The sequence below is a fragment of the Vespa velutina genome, chromosome 16 (genome assembly GCF_912470025.1).
Source record: "Vespa velutina chromosome 16, iVesVel2.1, whole genome shotgun sequence".
NCBI lineage: Eukaryota > Metazoa > Arthropoda > Insecta > Hymenoptera > Vespidae > Vespa > Vespa velutina.
The window spans coordinates 4,839,114-4,861,616 of record NC_062203.1 but is presented as its reverse complement, the minus strand read 5'-3'; the positions used below and the strand labels follow the sequence as shown (position 1 = coordinate 4,861,616).

At 39.1% G+C, this 22,503-nt stretch overlaps 2 protein-coding genes across 8 annotated transcripts; both read right to left on the bottom strand.

Moving 5' to 3' along the window:
* Positions 1-63: 63 nt before the first annotated feature.
* LOC124954687 lies at positions 64-17,148 on the bottom strand. Of its 7 annotated transcripts, none has more exons than XM_047507957.1 (7): positions 16,761-17,148; positions 13,445-13,670; positions 8,385-8,580; positions 7,323-7,819; positions 6,356-6,657; positions 5,928-6,183; positions 64-5,194 (listed from the first exon to the last, which is right to left on the bottom strand). In XM_047507957.1, exons 4-7 carry the CDS (start codon positions 7,584-7,586, stop codon positions 2,726-2,728), a joined length of 3,291 nt encoding a protein of 1,096 aa, XP_047363913.1. In that variant the 5' UTR covers positions 7,587-7,819; positions 8,385-8,580; positions 13,445-13,670; positions 16,761-17,148; the 3' UTR covers positions 64-2,725. The 7 variants fall into 7 exon arrangements, with proteins under 7 accessions (XP_047363913.1, XP_047363912.1, XP_047363915.1 ...); XM_047507956.1 differs by having other exon boundaries at positions 8,417-8,580; XM_047507959.1 differs by lacking the exon at positions 8,385-8,580.
* A 363-nt stretch (positions 17,149-17,511) lies between these two features.
* Positions 17,512-22,092, bottom strand: LOC124954692 (serine/arginine-rich splicing factor 4-like). Its single transcript, XM_047507968.1, has 4 exons — positions 19,845-22,092; positions 19,208-19,612; positions 18,489-18,870; positions 17,512-18,356 (listed from the first exon to the last, which is right to left on the bottom strand). Exons 2-4 carry the CDS (start codon positions 19,335-19,337, stop codon positions 18,116-18,118), a joined length of 753 nt encoding a protein of 250 aa, XP_047363924.1. The 5' UTR covers positions 19,338-19,612; positions 19,845-22,092; the 3' UTR covers positions 17,512-18,115.
* Between the last annotated feature and the right edge of the window lie 411 nt (positions 22,093-22,503).

Sequence of the window (22,503 nt, the reverse complement as noted above, 5' to 3'; positions counted from 1 at the left end):
AATATTAATTCCTAATTATAACTGCTTATCCTCGTAGTAAACTGTTTTATCTTCGAGATGAGGTTTGTCGTATATAAGTGCTGTCATCTTGCGATCGAGCGACGAAACTTAATTTGTGCGTTGGAAAGATATTGGTATATACTTGGACATTTAATTATTATTTAATTGAAACGTAATCCACGCACATTATTATATAATTTGTATAATCTGGGATGTGTATAAGAAAAACGAAATGAATACCAAGCGCGTTTATTTTCGTAGTATCGTAATATATTTTGTAATAAATTTATATTAGATTTGTTTCTATCGTTTAAGTTTTTTAAGTTCTTTTCTTTTCTTTGTTTGTTTGTTTTTTTTTTCTTTCTTTTTCTTTTCTTTTTTCTTCTTCTTTTTATCACGTAAACATGAAGAATTATTTGTCTTTATGCGAATGGGTTCACATCATAGTACAGGCTTATTCATACGTTTATTTTTTTCTCAGGCATTATAAACTCTCCAGTGTTGATCAATATTGAATTAAATGAATTTTTTACTAATACGAATGTTGATCGAATTAAATATTGCTCATATTGGAAATTGATCATGTATTGTTTTTTAAAGATCGATCGTACGTAGGAAGCAACCGGATAGAGGGTACTATTTTTTTAGATTCATTGAATTTTACGCAAAATGTAGTATATTTCATAGAGAGCTTTTGGAAAATACATGTACGCGGTTGGAAATTGCGTCATAAGGTGATGATTACTATAATTGAATCGTACGACATGGTATTTTATCATGCTTCAAACTGCTTCGTAAAGTACCGTTGCACTTGTGCCTAGGAACTGGTGTATCTAATATATACACGTATAGGTAAGACACTTGGGGTGTACTTACTTAATCTCCTGAAACATATTCTCGAGTAGTTACTTTTATCTGATACATTACCATTATGCACTCTCGTCAACTATTATTCCGTATTCGAAATGATATTACTCGAAGTAACTTATCTTTAATAGTATTAGATGGAAGACATGGACGATAGGATTAAACTTCGTTTATCATCTATAACCGGTACGTAAAGTACAATGAATAAGTAAAATGATATTTAAAATTGGATATTGGATCGAAATCGATCGTACGAACCAGCCGTCCGTTTCTGTAACGGGGAAAGGATTTTTCTTTTTTTTTTTTTTTTATCAAATAAAAGCACTCGAGCAATCTCTATGATCTAGATTTTTATGCAAGATGAAAGTAAGTACACCTGTACTTGCCTGTTTGAAAAGTTTTGTCGAGAGTACCTATACTTGTATATAAGTAGGTACTAAAGTACAAGTACCTTAAGCGGGTACCGGGGTTAGGATACTATTCGTACGTATTTACAGCGGAGTTATATCCTTCATTCGTATTACCTCTCCAAAATTCATTCAACATTCGTGTCGCTCGCAATGACGCAACACCGATGCACTCCATTCTCTATTTGATAATAATAAATCTTCGATCGAAGTTTTTTAGGGAGGGAAGAGCTCGTAAGTTTTTGCAACTTGTTTTCGATACTAGAGAACCAAGATCCGAGGCACTCTTTCGGTACGTAAGCGTACACGAAACGAACGATAATAACGTAAAACATACGTAATGTAGGTAGTACCTATTTAGAATTCTCTTGGTTGTTTACGAGTAAACAAAAGCATCGTTATTTTCCTCTTCTTATTCTTTCGTAAATAATCCATTACTTTCCGTTATAAATATGAAATATTAATGTCGAATCAAAATCATGTCGGCGGCAGCACCGATGACAGGATATTACGAGAAGATTTTTCTTGAAATAGTTCAAGCGTCGTAACGATCGCAATGAAGTAATATAAGTGGTATTTAAAAATATAATCTTTTTTTGGTCCTAGCGTCCCTTCTATTCTAATATGTTTTCTACGTGTGTTTAAGGTACGTTGCATTTCTCTTCCGTAACATTCTTAAACATTGGTTCCCATTGGTTTCGTCGGTAGTATAGACTTTTCTATCGCAGAGACACGCAAACCGAACTTCTTTTGGATAAGTAAAGAATTAACAAGGTATATTCCATTTGATATATCGATCAACGTCCCGATTAATTTACACAAAGTATATCCCATCGAGAGAACGAATCGTCATCGGAATTATTATCATGAATGATTTCAAAGAGAACAATTATATTCCGTGTAATATTGTAATGCTATTTATTTAATATCAGCATTCGTCCCTCGACTAATTCGTACTCGTAATTAATGTATCCCCATAAAAAAACACTTTCGTACGTCTTTTTATTTTCGCCTCGTCTTACATAGATGCTTCAGTCGTTCCAAATAACGAGGAGGTTATTTTTTTCATCGATTATTGTTTTCAGGTACGCAAGCGGTAAAATTACATTGGTAATTAATGGTATAGATTTAAAATCAAAGACATCCCTTCGACTCGCTTGGCACGGCAAATTGCGCTACACTTAATAAAGCTATACTTGCGATATATTTTATACACCTTAAAATATTATCATCCAATCGGATGGATTACCCTATATTTCTTCTCTATGTGATCTTCTAAGTAAAAGGAAACGTATAATTGTGAGAGTTGTTGCTCGGATTTCGGATACCGACGAGTGGAATTTCTTCTTAGACGACTTTTCGCAGTATCCGCAGTATACAAAAAAAAAAACCAAAATGTACATCTTTTTTAATATGGCCCATGTCTCTATAAGCCATGCTCGTATAAACGATTAGACCAATACGGGCCCGTCTGTTTTTCTTTCTGAGATAAGATCAAAGGTGGGAGTAGAAATGTCGGTAGGAGTCGGTACGGCCAATGGCGCCAAACGAATTGTTTTCTTCGCGTCCATGTACGAACGCATTCGAATTTTGGCACGATGCATTTGAGACGGCGACGATTCCAAGATCCCGCAAGAACCGTCCTCGGTACGTTTGTTACGAAATACGGACTCGGTCGATTTGCTCTGTTCGTAAGCGATCGGGGAGCTCTTTAGATTGATCGCGGATACGGAGTTGTAGACGTTGGATGGTAAGTCGGTCCGGATCGGATTGGTTTCCGGGGAAAAATCGGCCGTGTCGTTTTCTTCGAAGGACGTGAAAATGTCCGAGTCAGGTACCGAGGGTGCGTCGAAGAAGGATTCGCGTAACGAGGAGGTCAATGGCTCGGGACACATGAACGGATCTAAGGACGTCAGATCGTTCAAGTCGCTGCCGCTGTTGCACGTTTGAAAGTCGTTCACCGAGTAAGATGAGGGAATGGCTTGATGCTCGTTAACGCACGACAAAATTTCTTGACTCTTTGATGATTCCGACCATTTCGAGTCGGACGGCCGTCTCGAGTTGAATCTCGTCGAATCGTGTTCGCCGAATATCGGCTCGGCCAATTTATTGTCCCTCGTTTTCTCATAGTTTCTGAGCAAAGCGTCGAACAATTGTATCGGTCCTCTCTCGGTAGTATCCATCGTCTCCGGTAGCTCCTTGTACGAAAGATCGGTCGGTTCGAGGGTCTCGCTAAAGTCCTCGACGTTGAATAATACCGACGGTAACGTAGGATCCGAGTGTCGTACGGGACTCTTTCGATTTCGACACGACTCGAGTTCGCCGTTGTTTCTCGTCGTAATTTCTACATGAAAATTTTTGGATTTTTCTTCTTGCGCCGAGGACAAAGGAACTGGCTCCAAAGGACTGGTTGGTTCCGAGTGTATAATGGGAATCGTTAATCCTTTGGCGAGCTTCGAATTTCGAAAAAATGTCGCGTGCTCGGTGCTTGGTTCGATCCGATTTACCGATTCCGAGTGTATTAGTTGCATCTTTATTCGAGCTTGCGAGAATCGATAGGGTGATAGGTCGGTTTCAAGTTTGACGTTCTTCGATACGTTCGGCGGCGGCGGCAGCAACGGTGGCGGCGGTGGCGGTGGCGACGGCACCGCGCGGCGTTGTTTCGGCCCGAAACACGTCAGATTAGAAGGCAGCTTGTTGTTGCCGATGACATTCATAGTTCTCGAAGATAATTTATACTTCGGACTTCCAAGGAGGTTGCGCTTCGCCGCGTTTTCGCTCGTACATAAGGACGACGAATAGCTATTGCGAATACGCGCAACATCTATATCGTTGGTAAGATCGAATCGTGGACGCGTTCGGGCTCGCGAATAAACGTTCCTTATAGTTTGGCTCTCCGTTTGACGTCGATCAAATTGGTCGACGGACGGACGTCCGTCGAATCTATTGTCATTTAAATTCTCGACGGAATATCTGTGAATGAGCTCCGATCCTTTCTTATTTGCTACGAATACTCTCGAGTTAATCTCAGACGTGTTTCCGCCGGCCGTCCTTATGTTCGGATAAGACATCGAGGATAGATTCGAATTTCCTCGTTCGTCTGGATCCATGTCCTTAGCCGTCGCATCGACATCGAGCGTCCTGTCGATGTCGTTTGATTGGCTATCGGCTACGGCGTTTAATGCCGGATCGGACATGGCGTTGAATCGAAGAAATTTTCTATTGGCACCGCAGTCGGAATTTAAATTCTGATAGGATATAAACTTGGGCTCGGACCATTTCTTCGAAAAGTTCTTGCTCAGGAGTCTCTTGCGATTGAGACGTCTAAGGTGTCTTATCTTGCCGAATGTCGGATCGAGTAGGTACTTGAGATTTTTTATTTTATCGATGTTGTGATTCGAATCTATAACGTGATTCCGATCGATTATATATTTCGGATCCAACATTTTCCTCAGATCCTCGATGTCCTCCTCGACGATCTCGTTTGGATGATATTTCGAAGACGAACTATGATCGGCTTCGTTTCTTTCTGGCGAAATATCTCCCTGCCTTCCGGACATGTCTAAACAACGTTTGCTCGAGTAATGGGTATTGCCGCTCACTTGTTGTTTGGGCGCGAAACAATTTTCGACGTGTTGTCGTTCCCTAATGTCGTTGCCGTTGTTCACTTCGGCCAATTCTAGATTTGTATTCGATTGGCGCCTCGCAGGCGAGCATCCGCCGTATCGACTAGGCGTAACACCGAACAAAGCGACTAGGTCCTCGGCTATTTTTCCCGCCGCTATTCGCATCTCACCGTGATGAAAGGCATAAATCCAAGGATTTGCTCCGCTGTGAGAGAGAATTGGCAGACCCAACCAGACGACCGCCCATTCCGTAAGGAAATTAGTGTCGTAGAAGATGTCGAGCAGCATGCAGGTCTGAAAAGGGACGAAATACGAGATTCGGGACGATAATATTTGCATAATTTTCTTTAGAAACGCATTTTTACGCCATAAACGCGTATTATCGTTTCAATATCTGCAGGACGTGCAAATCAAACGTTCTCATTCCTGACGCGAGGACTCTTCCGTTTTCTTTCTCTTTCCTTTTCTTCTTCGTTTTTTTCTTTTTCTTTCATTTCGAACGAGAGAAAGAGGAAAACAAAGAGGAAAAAAAAAACTCTTTCGTTTGATCTGAAAAAAGATAATGAAAAAATTCCAAAATGTAAGTACGCTTCGAAGCGTACGTCGTCGGAAATATCTATGGAAATTTGCTGTCGCGCTTATTCTTCCACGACGTCGTATAGAAAATTTTAACAAGACGTAACGTATTGCATATTGCAGCGTATCGGAGGAGTAGCTAACTTCGTTTCAATGGCTGTACTCCTAAGAGATGGGGCGATCGTTATCTTTTGCGATCGTTGAAGGAGATTAGATCGGTTTTTAGACAGTTTTTGCTACGGATATAGCGCATTGATTGTCGCACGATTTGTCCCGTTTCTATACTTGAATATACGATATAATATTAAACGTGCATCTAACAATAGAAAATTTCCAAGTATGGACCCCTACATATATGCATATAAAACGTATGAGTGCGTTTATGTATATAGATTGGTTTCTAGGACTTTGAAGATACGAAAAGAGAGAAGGTATATATATTTACACTCACTTGAAACGGAAGCCAAAGGATGAAAAAGGCTCCAACCGTTACGGCCAACGTTTGGCCATAGCGAGGCAAAGCCATGGTTTGCGTTTGATGTCGGAATGATAATTCTACCGTGTAAATAGCACGTGCATGAGCGCGTGCTACCAGGTAGACGTAGACGTAGCAAGCGAGAAGTACGAGAGCGCTCGGCGCCCAAACTGCTACGACCAGGAAGACTCTTACAGGCGGCAAGACGGCTGCTCCGAACCTACAACCTCCGCTATGACGTAAAGTAAATTAATCTCTCTCTCTCCCTCTCTAGGTCACGATGGGAGGTAATTTCTCGATTACGAATTATACTACTACTAGGCGTATTAGTATATATATCGATAAATATTATTTGAAATTGCGATTAAAGACTCGTCGATGATTCATCATGGATAAAATAATACCTATGCGTTTCAGTCAGACCCGTGATTTGAGCGTAGATCAAAGGCGAGAGTCCAACGCAGATCGCATAGATCCAAAATACAGCGATATATTTTTCGATGCTGCTGTGAGTGATGATATTCTTATATCTCAATGGTTGTGCCAACGATGTCAAACGATCTACCGCTATTGCCACCGTAACTAGTACGCTCACGCTACAAAGCGCGATCACGATGCAATACGGAAGGATGCACAGCGTCGACGTACCGTTTTCTGGCAGACCAGAGAGTTCTAGCTGCATACCAAACGGCATGAACACTCCGACCTTTGTCAAAAGCAAATATCGATTAAGTATCGTTACGTGCTAGACGATAATGGCCTCGATCGTCGATGAAATTTCATTTTTGCGGTATTATTTTTTACTGCTGCTTCTTCCTTTCCGAATTCATTCATCTTTATTAACGAAAGTCCAACCAAAGAGTTACAAAGAGTTACAGAAAGCATTTTTTTTTCTTGAAATCACGTTAAATCTAAAAAGCTAACGATCGAATAAACGCGAAAGCGTTTAATTTGACTCGTAAATGGCACGCACGGTATACGCATGTATACCCTACTATCTAACCTAATGCTATAGCGGCTCGACGACCAGGCAGGCGGTACTCAAATTCATTGATTGTTACTTCGCACGACGCATTAGCGAAACCATTTCTATTCAAGCTCCATAAGATTCGTTCATTGACGTCATAGCTCACGGACGATAGATCGGTCAATGTATATATAATTTAAGGAACGATTCGTCCAAGTACATCGTACTTTATTCTCGTCTATTTGTGTGTATATATTTGTGTATATATATATATATATATATATATATATATATGTATATATACACTTCTATTTGTACGTATTGCATTGCGTTATATCCTCGTAGAATACTCATCGACGATCGATGCCCCGACGAACGCAAGAGAAAATCAATTTCGGGCTCACCCCAAAATCGCTAACGGCCAAGGACACGAGAAGGTAGTTCGAGGCCGTTCTAAGTCTCTTGTACCTATAAAAGGCTGCTAAAATGATGGAATTTCCCGTGACGGTTATCGGCGAGAGGATGCAAACTATCGAGACGGCGAGTACCACCGAGATCGGACTGACGTCCAGTCTGGTATCGATCTTGGTAACCGTCGGTATAACAGCGGTCGTCGATTCATCGGGAATAGTGCTCGGACACAGCGACTCCGTAGCGATCGCTGACATTGTCGTTCCTTTTAAACGGTATGCCTGTACCGTGCTTGCGCGTCCCTTCTTTTCTCGCCCACGCGTCTTTCAAGTCAAGTTGGGTTCGTAAATGTGTCTTCCGTATGACGCCATGCCGTCACCAGCAAATACGTCGGAATCGATGAAATCCGAAAGTAACTCCACCCAGACTCGTACACTTCGCACGATCCATGATTTTTTTCCCTGGTGTCAATGTCGAATGACGCTCGCCACTGAAAGCAGAGTGAACAGGCGCTTGTCAAAAAAGAAAAAGTCTATTTGCCAAATCGATCCATTTATAAGTTAAATATATTATCGCTTATTTATGCCCTTACCGAACAGTATATTTTTATAAATACATTTAGCCGAGATTACCGTTTAGCTTTGATATATTATAAGCGTTATAATAAGAATAATTTAAATATATGAAAATAAATAATATAATATATAAATAGTAATATATTTGTATAGAGCGGTTACAAAGTACTCATTGTTAGGAACTATTCAACGTTTCTAAAAGGAAGGATAATTGTGAGAATATCCATCGCACTTGTTCAAATTCTCGTCTGCACGACCGTCATTATCTCATATTTGCAATTCGAATCCATTTCAAATGGATCCGAACGCGGCGTTAACGTTATTTTTCGAGCTGGATTCAATTTGGAGGCTATTAAATTCGAGCGTTCGCACACTAAAACCGCACGTTCACTTATCGCCTACTATGACTTTATTCGTGAATAAGCGCGAAAACGTTTAATTAATTTGCATGTACGAAGGTACGGTTGAAAAACACGATACCTTTGATTTTCGTTACTACCGTCGTTGCTTACTTATTTTGCCAGACCTATTGCAATTGAGCTAAGGGTAGTTTATTTCTTCTCTTTCTTTCCTTCTTTTCTCTTTCAGCGCCGCCTTTACGTGCTACCACCAATCGTTTCCTCCTTTGCCATGACTGCAAAAAGCTTTCCAATGGTTGCTATATTCATTGCTTTTACTGGAAATGAATCATTTGCTTTTCTCTTTCAGGAAGAAAAAGAAAAATGGGACAATATCGTAGGGTAACGTTATTTTGAAAAAAATATAGGAAAATGAATTATCGTCCTGGGAGATGGAGAGGAATAGATAGAGAGGGAAAGAGAGAGAAAGAGGGTTAAAGATTGGAGGATTTTCACTCTGGAGATATCAAAGTATATTTTACGTGGCTTAGATCGGGCGTAACGATCAAGTACCTTTCACTTTAATAAATTGTTAACCGTCCCTGAGAGAGTTTCTGTAAAGTCGAATCGTTTACGAGTACGTGGGCTCTTAGTTCCTTAGAAAATGGATTTATCTGTGATGAGCTAAATAATTTCTACAATATAAATGTAAATAATTTCTACAATTACGAGGAGATTCTTTTACTTCAAAGATCTTCTTACAAACATCTTCGTGTTATTCCTTTCTTCTTTGTCTAAGAACATCTACGGAACGCGTCGTATAATTATTTTCCATGTTTGAAAGGAAAAACTTTCATTAACGAACGATCGTATCTCCTTTTTTTTCTCCATTCGAGTTTGACAGATTCCTGAATAATCAGTTCATGGCACCGATGGGTCAGCATCGCTGAACGTAGTTAGTACCTACTTTAATTTTAAAAAATGCTTCTCGCCGAAACTTTTAAACGCTTATAACACCTTAGAAAGTTGGAGAAATGAGAAAAGCTCGATCGATTTTCTCGGTGAACTTTATAAATTACTTAATACCTGGTTGTCTAATATCGATGATTCTTCAATGATGCGCATCTTAAAAATCGACAGCTTGACGTTTAATAACTGCTCGAAAATAACTGGGGCTATGTCTTTTGGTAGGCGGTACGCGATAGGTACGTAGATAAATGCGATGTTATTTTGAAACATTGGCTAAATCGACCGTATATTCCGTTTAAATGAGAAAAATGAACTAGAAATTAAAAATAGAGAATTACTCGTCTATTTCGAAATCATTTCTCGAGAAAAAGATTTTACATTTGTTTTCGTTTGAAATTAAAACACAATGTGAGACACACAAGAGAACGATAATGGAATTCTAAGAAAAATATAATGTTAGTGAATTATTTTTAGGGCGAATAATCTGAAAACAAAGCTTTAGTCGGTCCGAATTTTTGGATAATAATTGAATCGTATCCATGGATAAACTTGAACGAATCATGAATACTTTCTGCGTTCAAGTTTGTGTTATTTGTTTTTATCGGAGATTGATAGATATCGATTGAAACGTCTTGTTCATCAGACGACGAAGTAGTCTAACAATGCTTCAAATCGATCGACAGATTTGTCAGGCATGTTCTATCGGGACATGAAATCGAATTGGAATCCTTATCGTGAAATATGGAGATACCTTTGACGCGAGGATATATTTTTCTGACGACGTGTCAATAAATTGCGACGCATTGAGAGTATAGAGAAAAAGAGAGAAAAAAAAAAAAAGAAAAAAAATGCAAAAAAGAAAAAAATGGCAAAATGGTGAAATTCGTATCCTAATGCTCTAACGAGTAGTCGATAGATACTCTTTCTCTTTTTCTCTCGAACGTTTAATAATAATGATCGTTAACTAACTGTCTATAAATAAATGGACAATAAAATAAATTTGAAGGACGGTGTTTCGATCGGATTTAGTCATATCGATAAAGTTTAACTTATTCGTTTGCCTCCAAGGACGCAAAATTAATCCTGTCCTTTTGTAGATATCGATCCTTATGGAATTTCCTAAGGAATTCCAGCTTCGCCATCGTTGACCTAAAATGATCCGTCTTTGTGTCTCGCACAACTATCCAGATACATACGTAGTATATCTCAAAACAGACTTTTTCAGTTTTCAGCTTCCTTATTATTATAGAAGAGAGAGAAGAGGCCTGAGGGTGCTTCATAAACTTCGTAATAAGAAAACGAACCGCGTGTTCTGGACTTGTTGACTCTCTCCTATTTCCATTGTTCCAAGTACTTGGATAAATCAAAAGAATTCCCTTGTTTAAGATTCCCGTAAGAACATTCCTCTAACGCGAAAATGAAAAAGCAATGTAGGCACGTATGTTAGCTCTCGATAGCACCTCGATAACAACAAATACGTTCCCTCTTTGCAGATGCGGGACAATGCTTTTCTTTTTTTCTAGGTCGATGAAGGATAGCCCGCATCGACGCGGCGGTACCTTGAGGGTATATTTAAGGGTTCTCTCGCGTGCGTTGAACCTTTTCGCTACGCAAAATATTGATTTCGCTTCAAGGTACAACGTTACGTCGCTCTCTTTATCTCCATTTCTCCGTTAGGTATTTAAAAATAACCATCGAATGGATCACATCCTTAATCATATAAATCTTTGATAATATTATTTATGAATAATTAACAATTGTATTCCTAGAGATTTAATAGAGATCAGTGAATGCATTATATATCGACAATAGGATCAACGAATACAAAGAGTTGTATAAGCTACTTTGACTTTTTACTTCCTTCTTCCTCTCTCTCTCTCTCTCTCTCTCTCTCTCTCTCTCTCTCTCTCTCTCTCTCTCTCTCTCTCGTGCACTATTATTAATTATTTCCTGCTTTCGTCGCGGTCGATCTTTTAGATTTTACTATGATCTCGCTATTATTAATGTCGTGATCTTAATCAAGCAATTATAGAATAAGAATCTTTATGAACAAAAATAAGTTCGAAGGTCCGAAAAATTGTTGGCAATTTGCCTGGCTCGCTTTGACCCTGCACTTGTACTCGTCACCGTCTCGACTCTGGCTCCGCGACTTTGACGCGTCGTCTACGCCGGTCATGGTCAACTCCTTGTCCTTTTCCCACGCGCCGTTGATTTCGCGAGAAAGAAGCTTCGTATAGAGAGCTTTTAACTATACCAACTCGATACTATTTCTTCCGAGTTTTTCTTATTTAAATGTCCTCGAGATAACGGAATTAATGTCTATTATTTCTTCAAAGTTCCTAAGCTTCTATAGAAAGTATTAAATAAAAAGTATTTTATTTCCTTTCTTTGCCAGCTTCGTTCGTGGGCGTAAAAGCATGAGTGATAGATCGATCGATTTAATCATTGCCAGTCACGAGGCGAACGTTAAATTTTCTCATCGCGATACCCATTCGAGCTCGATTATCTGCTTCACTGGGATTGAGATGGGTGTTAAGTTCCGACGAGATCATCAGGATCGATAATCGATGCCTAGTTAATTCCTACTAATTTCCAATTAATGCGAGCTATCGAACAAAGATTTTTTTATCAAATTTTTTCGTATAACGAGCTCGTTAGACGAAGCTTGAAAGAAGGTTTATAAATATTTTCGGAAACAATTTGTTTATCGATTACGATCGATTTTGCTCCCGAGTAAGGTATAAGGTCGCGCGTATGGAATCGCAGGACGTTCGAGCTTGCGAGGAATGTTAACGATTTGGCCGAGCACCAAATCGCTATGAACATCTGGCTACTTTTTGCATACAAATCTTTTTTTCGCTCTTTTCTTTTCTTTCTTTTTTTCTTCTTCTTATTTTTCTTATTTTTCTTTTTTTTTTTCAAAACTTTTAGATCGCTGACAATTGATTGCGGCGGCCGGTGTTCATTCGTTTCTTGAGTTGGCAGTATAAACCGTAAATATTCTTAAACTGCGATACTTTCGTCTGTTCTCTCCTAAATCAATACGATTTACATGCTGCGTTGGGGTTGGGTGTGGCGTTTGAATATCGGACGATACAAAAAGAGAGCAAGCCTCGTTCTTTGTCGCTTTGAGAGAACGAATTCAATTTTCTCTTCCGTCACCTGAAACTTCTCTTTGTGCGATGATCGCGATCGAAGGAGGCTAACCAATCTTATAATATTATATTAAATATCGATCGATCTTGCTTTCAAGATACTTTTTCTTTGTTCATCTCGCGCGAATCTCATAATGGCTCGGTGCATAACGTAAATTTGAAAGTATTACAAGATTTTAATTAATATCCTCAAACTTACTGAAACTCGCGAAGAGGGGAGAGAAAGAGAGAGAGAGAGAGAGAGAGAGATAAAAGGGGAGAAAAACAATATAAGGGATAATAATGGCCGTGCGCAACGTGTAAAACTCACATACTACGTCCAATTTAGCCCTGACATACATGATTAACGCATGGCTTACGTAAAAAAGCATAAGTTAAAGCTAAGAGTAGCATAACGAGCTCTATATAAATAAACTGGTATAAATCTGACGTGATATTTGTTTAATTAACCTGGATATACCGATCGAAATAATATTATTCATTTAAGTAGGGAATAATAGATTTATATGTATTATTGTTCTTCGTATAATGGCGAACATTATTCGAGCATTATATTCTCATCTATACGTGTCTACGTGCTTATAGTATAAATCTACGTATAAAACGGATGATGTTTTTTGATCGATAACGATAGATTATGAAACTTTGAAAAAGTTTCCAATATTTTTTCCTCTCTTTTTCTTTTCTTTTTTTTCCCTTTTTTTTCTTTTTTTTTTTTTTTTCTTCTTTTGATGCATCGGTAACATGTAATCGTACTCGTCAAAGGGAATATGACCGTTGTAGGTAGTGAAATTTTACGCGATAGCCGATCGATTGAACGTTATTACCTAATAATATTATATAGTTAAACCATGGTATTTTGCTTCGTCTTATATTTTTACTATTTTTCTTCAGTAACAGTATCTACGTTACTCATGGCAAGAAATGACGCGCCAATTCACACATACGATTTATCTCGGGGTCGTCACATGTTCAAGGACGATACATCGAGAGAAAAGATTGGAACAGGGAAGAGTTAAGGAAAAAAAGAGAAATGAAAAGAAACATTGGGAAAAGGTCGGAGAACCTTGAAAAGCACCTGCACTGCGTCTATTTCCTCTACGAAGTTACGTAATCGACATTTCCTTCTCTTCTTTCTCTCTTTGTCCTTTTTCTTCAATCCTATTTTTTTCTCAGTCTATCCCGAAATCCTTTCTGAGAGGGAATTACGTGGTGCTTGGGCGCAATCCGAAGAAGGATGATTCCGTGGAAAAATATTTTAAGCCTTCGAATCCTTTATCAGGATCAACTCGTTGAGTTAACTGCTGGAAATGAGACAAACCGTTCAACAAATTGCCTTCCATTATATTTATATATGTGTGTGTGTGTGTGTGTGTGTGTGTGTGTGCGCGCGCGTATATATACATATACACACGCAAACGAGTTTTATTTGCGAATAATAAACGTGATGTACAAGATTTTTAATATAGCTTTCATTTTTGGCTACTTTCCAGAATTTTATAAAAATATTTTCAAGATAATTCTCGATTTCTGATTTCCCCATTCCCCTGTATATTATGATAGACTCACACGAGCGTACGCGCATAGACGTAGGAGACGTACGTCTCCGAGTTTCATTCATCGATTCGAACAGTAGACACTCGTGTAGGTCAATAGAGAGAAGGTGAACTTCGTGCACGTGCATTTGCGGTTGTGATTTACTAACCACTACTATCTCGTCTTTCTGAACAATTAATCATGAATAAGGGGAAAATGTTTTGAAGATGTTCCATAGCGAATCGTACGTAGTCTGGTATCGAGAGTGAGAGGGGGGAGAGATAAAGAGAGGAACAGTCATACAATCCAAAAATTAAGAAAAAAAAAAATTTGCAAGGAAAAAGTAAAAAAAGGAGGAAGACAAAACGAGATAATAACGACGATCATTCATTGACACGAAAGATTGCTTACTGCTTGCACGTAAAAGTCTAACAATAAGTTTGGAACGTGCCAGGAATAATATTTAGGCTCAGAGTAGAGCAATATCCTTCATGAGGCTAAATTCTTTCAAGCTTTGTTTATGAAGCGATTTATAAGAAAAATTATATATTTTATGTTACATGCTGAATCGCTGAATGACTGCGTTTTAAAACTTTTACGCTTTATTCGCACACGTACGTTCCCTTTGGAAGTAATTATTGAATAACTAATAAAAATCACTAATAATAATGATAATAATAATACAAATAGTAAAATAAACGTTGTCAACTTTGGATAATTTTTATCGCGACTCCGAAATGTTTCCAATGTTTTTCTAAGAGACCGAGAGAAAAGTAAAATCGAACTATACCAGCTGGCGCATCTTTGAAAGTCTCTCTCTAAAATTGTCGATGCTTCGAATCAAGGAATATCGGTCTCTCTCACATCCCACCAAATAGATTTCTATGGGGATGCTACGAGCAATGCGAATGTCACGTAACGCGATAAAACATTTCGAGCGTGTTCTATTTTCTTAAAATATATCTCGAAAGAAATATTTTTAAATCAATGATAAAACAAATATTCAACATCTGTCTGTAATGGTAAAAAGAAGATGATCGAAGGAAGAAACGATCGTGATAAATTTCTTTTATTGACATTATTTGAAATATATTTTATACAATTCAATAAGACTAGAGAGTAGATCTTATTAGCCGTAGTTATTTTTCTAAGTGCAAACATTTGTTTACGATATTATGCGTTTGAAATAGACGGTATTTTTGCGTCGAAGTGTGACGATATCGGGGGATGGAATTCAATGTTACTGCCACTGAGCTTGCTCCTTGGGGGGTAGTATACAACATGTGTTCATAATTAACGGCGCCGCGTCCCTTTCGTCTAAATTAACCATAGAAAATGTATGTCTATTCTACATCCCCGTATTCTACGTCTCTCTCTCTCTCTCTCTCTCTCTCTCTCTCTCTCTCTCTTTCTCTCTAAGTATCTCTTCAACGCAGATCGATCGTTTTGTTCATAATAAGGATTGATCGCGGTTCGACGAATCGATTCGGACATCGTTATATTAGGAGATAAACTTGAGATTGCATCGAGAAAGTACACGTGTCTTGCGTATGTATGCGCCTGTACGGAACGTAATGTAGTGTATCGATAGAGTAGTAAAACGGAGTCCTCTGTTATCGAGCTTTATCGTATGCGGTTTATCGCATATTCAACGACAACAAGGTCGCATAAATATTAATTAGAAAGGAAGTACACGAGGGTGAACTCTCTAGTTGACGGAGAAAGAGATGAAAGCCAACGGAGAAGCACGATCTTATTGCGATGGGAGTTTGAATAGTCTTTGGAGCGTGTCTATTTGTTTATCAGATTTTTTTACTTTTACGGAAAAAAAAGAAAGAGGAAAAGATAAAAAAAATATTGATTTTTTACGTTCTCTCTCTCTCTCTCTCTCTCTCTCTTTTCTTTTTTTCTTTTTAATCCGACTTGGTAAATTTTTGATAAAAGATCTCTGATGTCTACGTAGTCGAGGCAGTCACGAGCGTAATCAGCTGGATGATTTATCTCTATTTTTTTCCATCTTCGTACGTGAGGGCACGAGAGTGTAACCTTCCGTCGAATGGATCGTGCCAGGTCACGCTAAATCCTTGGAAGCTCGAAAAGGGTTACATTGTACGCGTGCTTTCGTATGTAAACCGAGCCACAGGTATTTGTCTATGCTCTCGTGTATTCACCCTATAATGTTATTTCGAAGGATTTCCGTTTACCTATGGTGGAAAATATTCGCAAAGTGGACGGCATCGTCTGTGACGTAACAGAGCGTTACTATGGGGACAATACGACGAAACGAATAACAGGGGGATATACGAAGAAATCGGAGAAAAATGCGATTGAAAGCACCGCATCGCACGGAACAGTGCGCGCGTGTTCCGCAAGTGCAATCGCGCGCGCTCTCCTCCCCCGCCTCCCCCTACTCCTTCTCTATCTTCGAATAACAGTTATGAGTGAGAGATAAAGAAGAGTGTAGGAGATCTGTAAATAAGCGTCACCGAGCGCGAGAGTTTTTACGCTGAGCGTAGGTGGGTTTAATGTCTAATGAAAACTGTACAAAACTTGGCACGAAGAAATAGGTAATTAAAAATTATCAGGTCGACATTAATACCCTTTGAGTACCGGCAATAAAAATCAATTAAAAGTTTAATAAGCTTAATTAAAGGAAAACCATCGAAATAATCTTAAATTAATTTTTCCATGGAAAAATTAATAAAAATCCTTGAACTCATCATTGCCCACATTTTTTATCTCCATAACATCCGTTCTTCGGTATAACGAAGCGAAATGGAAACGGAATAATTCTAAGAGGATCGACGTAAGGTTCGATTGATCGGTTCGAAAATCGATTGTTCGTGTGACTTACTCACCGAAAAGGATATTGTTCCTCATCGCGATAATCATACACGAAGGCACAATGAATGTAAGATAAATCCCTTTCTTTGTCGTCGAAGAGATGAAAAATTAAATCGCGTTGGAATTATCGAACGGTAGTTATATCTATCTGTTTATTCTCGGAATCGAAGTATCAGATTCGAAACGAAGGACGATAGAAATTGAATCTCTTCCGTTAAAAATGAAAAATTTATTGGATAGACCGATCGAAGAACACACTGGTGTGAGAAAATCTCAATAGGAGGAAGATCGCTGATTCGCGTCGCGATGCCGCGTGTCGACTGAAGGCATCGTTTCGTAGCATAGATGAGAGAGAGAGAGAGAGAGAGAGAAAGAGAGAGAGAGGATGGGCGAGAACGGACGAGGAAGGACGAGGAAGGACGAGGAACGAGGGAGTAGAACGACGTCGACGACGAGGGCGTATCGGGGTGCGTCTGGTGAGAGTTCTTTTTGCTGGCGGTAGGGTTGGTTGGTATCGGGTTAGAGAGGAAGGAAGGGAAGCGTATCGAGCCTGGCGCGAATCCGAAGCCACGTGGTGCGCAATCGTCGAACCGGTCGACGCAAGAGTCGACTCTCTCTTCAGTCTAAATAGCGAGAAAGAACGACTCGTTGCAATCGAGTTGACGGACTATGCAAGAGAGCGAGCCGGTCTTCGATCGATCCGCTTTTACCCTCCTCCTGCTGCTGCTGCTGCTGCTGCTGCTGCGTGAGGGTGGGAGGGGGAGAAAGAGAGAGTGAGAGAGAGAGAGAGAGAGAGAGAGAGAGAGAGAGAGAGGTCTGCAGGATATGCGGATGAAAGCGTGTAGAGTGCGCTATCGTGAGATGGAAAGGGTCAAAGAGTGAAGTTCAAGGAAAGGAGAGTGACTCGAAAGAATCCGGAGAAGAATCTCGATCGTAAATCGTGGATTCTGTCCACTGGTATCGATGCTTCCCCTCTTTCTCCTTTGCTCGCTCTCTGTTTCAAGGTCAAGCAATTGTAAGTTGTGGGAATCGAAGGAAGGGAAGGTCACAGTGGTACGTACACACACACACACACACACACTCTCTCTCTCTTTCTCTCTCTATCTCTCTACCTCTAGCTCGTGTCACGCGTCATGCCACGAGAGAATGGGTGCATGGCACGTGTAATTAGTGTAATTATGATGCGTGGAAAGAAATTTTCGTGGCCACATAGTGTCTATATGATTATGTCGAAAACAATGCTATTAGTTCGATTAACGATTAAAGATTGTACAGATGTATTGGTCATACGGAGAATAATAACACTCGGAGAAATGGACGATACTTAGAAATTTGAAAGTGATTCGCGGCTATCGCACATCGATTTAAATTAAGATTTGGTAGTGTTGCTCTTTTTTTTATCCCCCTCCTCGTCGGTTTCGTACTCGTCGAGAGAAATGTCCGAGATGTCATCGGATCTTTCGGCGTCAGTTCTGTCGATTTCCTGCGTTTTCGAGCGTGAACTTCTTGAACCGCTATTCGCACGCTCGTTACGAGCGTTCTTTTTTCCGGAGTTTTTGTCTGGCTCGTAATCGTCCTCGTCTTCTCCCAACTTCTCAGGATTCTCTGAACTGCACATACATGCGAAACATTGATTTGATCTCGTTGACCATTACTACTTTGTTATTGGTTATAACTTGCGATTGGCAAGAGAAGAAAACAAAAAAAGTAGAAAATTCATACTACAAGAAAACGATTTTCACCTTCCACGTCTTCTGCTACGTCTACGAGATCTGCATCGATTTCCTTCCGATCGACTTCGAGATCTACAATTTCTTCTACAATTTTTTCGTTTGCGCCTCGCTTCTTGTACCGAACATTCTTCAAATTTCTTCGTCGATGAGTCCACCGGTTCGATTTCCTTATTTTCTTTTTCACGCAAATTCCAAGAATCCTCGGATCCTTTCCTCCTGTATTTCATCGTCGTCGTCTCGTTCGTTTTCTCAATTCTTCGTCTTTGCCGTTTTTCTAATAAATCGGAGGATACGCGCAGCATCTTACAGGTTGCGTCCGTTGGTACGAGATATCCGGACTCGATGCCAAAGTCAAGGGCCTTCATTATGTGATCCCTTATTTTTTGTAAACCTGAGAGTTTGACAACAGGTTCGCGTTAATGTTACGTATATACGTAAAAGATATTTGATATCTTGGCTTCCGAAGAGTAAAGCTTTTAAAATCATTAACTTAAAGGTTTATTTATGGCAACGATTGGAAAGTTCGTTTAGTTAGAAAGACAAAGAGAGAAAAAAAGTATAAAAGAAATTGAAAAGAGGGAGATGCGAAAAGGAACGAGTCACCGTCGTCGTGTTCTCCTCGTTTCTCATTGTTTTCTTAAGCGGCCATTCGCTGTCGACGAGAATTAATTACCATCCGATCGATGTTCGTGCAAGAACATGGACATCGTCCATGTAAGAAAGCTCACCTTCGCTACCCACGCATCCATGTACACAGGACGACAAGCCAGCATGATTCTTCGAGCTACGACGACGTTGTCTGACGGCGTGTAACTTGGAACGATCATTGCTGCTCTTTCTATTACTTCCGTATACCATCCTTCGTTAATAAACGCAACACCTGACGATAGTCTACGCGATCGCTTCTGCCTCTTTCGTTCTTTTCCTCGGTTGCTCTTCCTTTTTTTCCTTCGGACTGAGACGCTCGTTTCTCTTGGTTACACCTTTTTATTTCTCCCTTTTGACTTTTTTTTTCTCTTCTTTTTATTTCTTTTTACCTACGCCAAGCTTTTTAGCGACCAAATTGTTTTTTGAAGCGCTTTATTTTTTGCTTAAAATTCTTTTAAGTTGCTGCTGCTGCTGCTACTGCAAAACTTTAAAATAGAAATATTCGTTCGAGAAATATTACGAAATGTGGAGTCTTTTTTTGTGTTAATTTAATGACGAGGTTAATTTCTTCTTTTTGTGCATATGTATGAGTGTGTGTGTGTATGTGTGTGTCTGTGTTTTTTTAGACTTAAAGCGCGAGTGTGTCGACGAGAGTAATGAACGTAATATAGAAGAATCGATGCCACTGATTATTGACCTTAAGGAATAAATTATTACCTGAAATATGGGTCACTGGTATGCCATATCGTTATACAGAAAATGCGTATACATAGGTAATTGGTTTATCTCGTCAGTTTTGTCGTATCTTATTAGCGCTTAAAAAATCTGTACTCGCTTGTAAATTCCGTACGAGAGGTTCGACGAGCAGAAGGAAAAAATTCGTGTCCGTGCTTTGATATTTTTTTTCAATTTTTTGGATTTATTCGTTACAAGGCTCAAACGTGATCGCGAAGTGTAATTTTGTTTGACAAGGAATTTTTGAACGTTCGGAAGAAAATGAAATGAGAAATATGTAGGACCGATCTAGCCGCGATAAGTTGACTGACTTGTCATATTTTTCTTTTCTTTTTTTTTTTTCCTTTCTTTTTTCTCTCTTGACATTCGAAGTACGAAAAAATAACTCGAAATAAATTGCCAACTTCCGTACGAACGTATGTAAACGTTATGATAATGAAAAGCGACGCGAGAGCGATGCAATCGTCGATGGCAGGTAACCATACCGAAGCTATCTCGTCCGTCTTGTCTTTATTTGCCTCAGCCTCTATTTCATTTGTTTTTATAGAAACGTCGAAAGTGTCGCGACACGAAAAATGTCAAAAGTTTTTTTAAAGATATATATATAAATATAAATATATTTAGAAAATGTTCACTTTGCGTCGGCAATCTGTTGCGACTTGCTTTATTATATCCCTTTGAAACGTTTATCCCTTGGTTCTCTTTAAAACGGAACCGTCCATCTGATCCTCGTTATTTCCTCTCTTTTCTCCTTCCTCGGCTTTGTTTCTCGACTCGTTTCCTCGATCTATTAAGAAGATTCGTTGCTTCGTGATCGGACACCCGATGAATTCGCTACGAGACTCCTTTAGTTTATACTGAAACTTTTTCGAACAATTTCTATCATTAAGATCGTTTTGAACGTTTCCTTTCGAGAATGATTTCTAATTTGTCCGATATTCTTTCGAGGACTCTAATCCAGAGTCGATTATTCGATCGATCAGTTCGTTTCTCGATTTTTCTCGTTCTTAAACGGGAAAGTGAAATTATCGAAGTGAAAGAAAATGTCGAGGCAGAGTATACGTACGATCTTAGAATCGAGTTCAGGCACAAATCTGATTTCCTTCTTTGGCCAACGGTTCGGTTTTTCTTTGTCATTTTTAGAGGGATCCCTAATGATTTTCTTACTTTTAGATCTTTTGAGATTTCGCGAGAACGAGTTCTTTCGGGTCCTTCGTTAAATCGTTTCAAGGCCGTCATTATCGGAACTTACGAGCTTACAGTCGTCTCTTTTGTAATTCCGTGCCGACTCTTCTCGAATTTACCAACTTTGGGAGACACTTTGAATACTTGCTCCTGAGAGTTTGCAGGGATCAGGTATCCCGATTTCACGCCGGACTAGAGTGCCTTGCGGATATACATTTTTGCTTATCGTTTACCTGTCGTTTACGATCGATTCGACCAATACGAGAAGAATTGATCTAAATTAGCTTAACGATCGAGTAAACGAAAATTACGAAACCTTCCTCGATACCAGCCTTGATGTAATTGTTAAGGATGAATCGTTTTTGTTCAATAAAGCTCTCCTAGGATCTACCAATGCTTTCCACGAAGGAATTGCTGCTCGCGGCATCCATCGCTTCTGTCAGATTCCTCCAGAGTGCTTGCTCCGGATTCCGAGCTAGCACGTGATATTGAAACACTCTCGAATGGTACCATACATACATATTGTATATCGTAGATTTTGCTTGCATACTCTGCTAAGTTGCATTTTTAAATGATCGTTCATATAATACTATTGTTTCATATCACCTTGGTTATGTTTCGTGATATTTAAAAATTGCCAAATTAGTTCTTGTACGTCGATGCTTTCTCGCAAACGTGGCCGAGGGTCCGCACAGTGACAATTGCAGCACCATCGATGAAAGTAAGGGATTCATTTAACGTGTTTCACCATTTTACGTACCTTTTCTCTTTTCGTCCATTATGCTTTGACGTATATTTTCTTTCCTTTGTTATACCAACGAATTCGTAGTTGGCATAGCTTCTGAGCAAAGTTTTCAATTTAAAATTCTTTCTCTTTCTCTATCTCTCTTTCTCTCCCTCTTTCTGGATGCTAACGAGCTGCCGTACATTTACTATAATCCCTGGTGTTTTCGAGGACGAACTTTCGACGATCTCGCTTTTCTCCGGGTCACCAAATCGCAGATTTATCGTTCTTCGATCGTCGTTCGAGTAAAAGAATCCGGCCACGTTTACTTTTCCAACGACTCGCTTTGATTTTTTTTCTTTTTTTTTTAACGCGTTCGTGGTAAAAAGAAAGAAAAAAATCTTTTCTGTCGTAGTATGGATTTTATGGATGGTCGATCGATTCGCTTTGACATTTTTCCAAGGAATAATCTTCTCCTTTGCGACGTTACATTTATTTTATTACAAATACGAACCTTGAAAAAGGCTTTGATTCCTGGAAAATATGATAAATTTTACTTTATTTTTCCTTACTTACTTTACTTGACAATAATAATAAGAGCAACATTGAAGATATAATACTTGGAGATAACTGTTAAACTTATTATTTATGTAAATTTACAGTATAAAATGTTCATGTAATATGAAATAATAATAATAATTTGCAACTGTATAATTTGATTTATGAAAAATT

Coding starts and splice junctions, on each gene's coding strand:
- LOC124954687 (XM_047507957.1), bottom strand. CDS start 7,586: ATGTCAGCGATCGCTACGGAGTCGCTGTGTCCGAGCACTATTCCCGAT. Junction 6,658..7,322: donor TGGCCGTTAGCGATTTTGGG/GTGAGCCCGAAA, acceptor CTTTTGACAAAG/GTCGGAGTGTTCATGCCGTT. Junction 6,184..6,355: donor GGTCTGACTGAAACGCATAG/GTATTATTTTAT, acceptor TTTACGTCATAG/CGGAGGTTGTAGGTTCGGAG.
- LOC124954692 (XM_047507968.1), bottom strand. CDS start 19,337: ATGGTATACGGAAGTAATAGAAAGAGCAGCAATGATCGTTCCAAGTTA. Junction 18,871..19,207: donor TGGATGCGTGGGTAGCGAAG/GTGAGCTTTCTT, acceptor TCAAACTCTCAG/GTTTACAAAAAATAAGGGAT. Junction 18,357..18,488: donor CGTAGCAGAAGACGTGGAAG/GTGAAAATCGTT, acceptor ATGTATGTGCAG/TTCAGAGAATCCTGAGAAGT.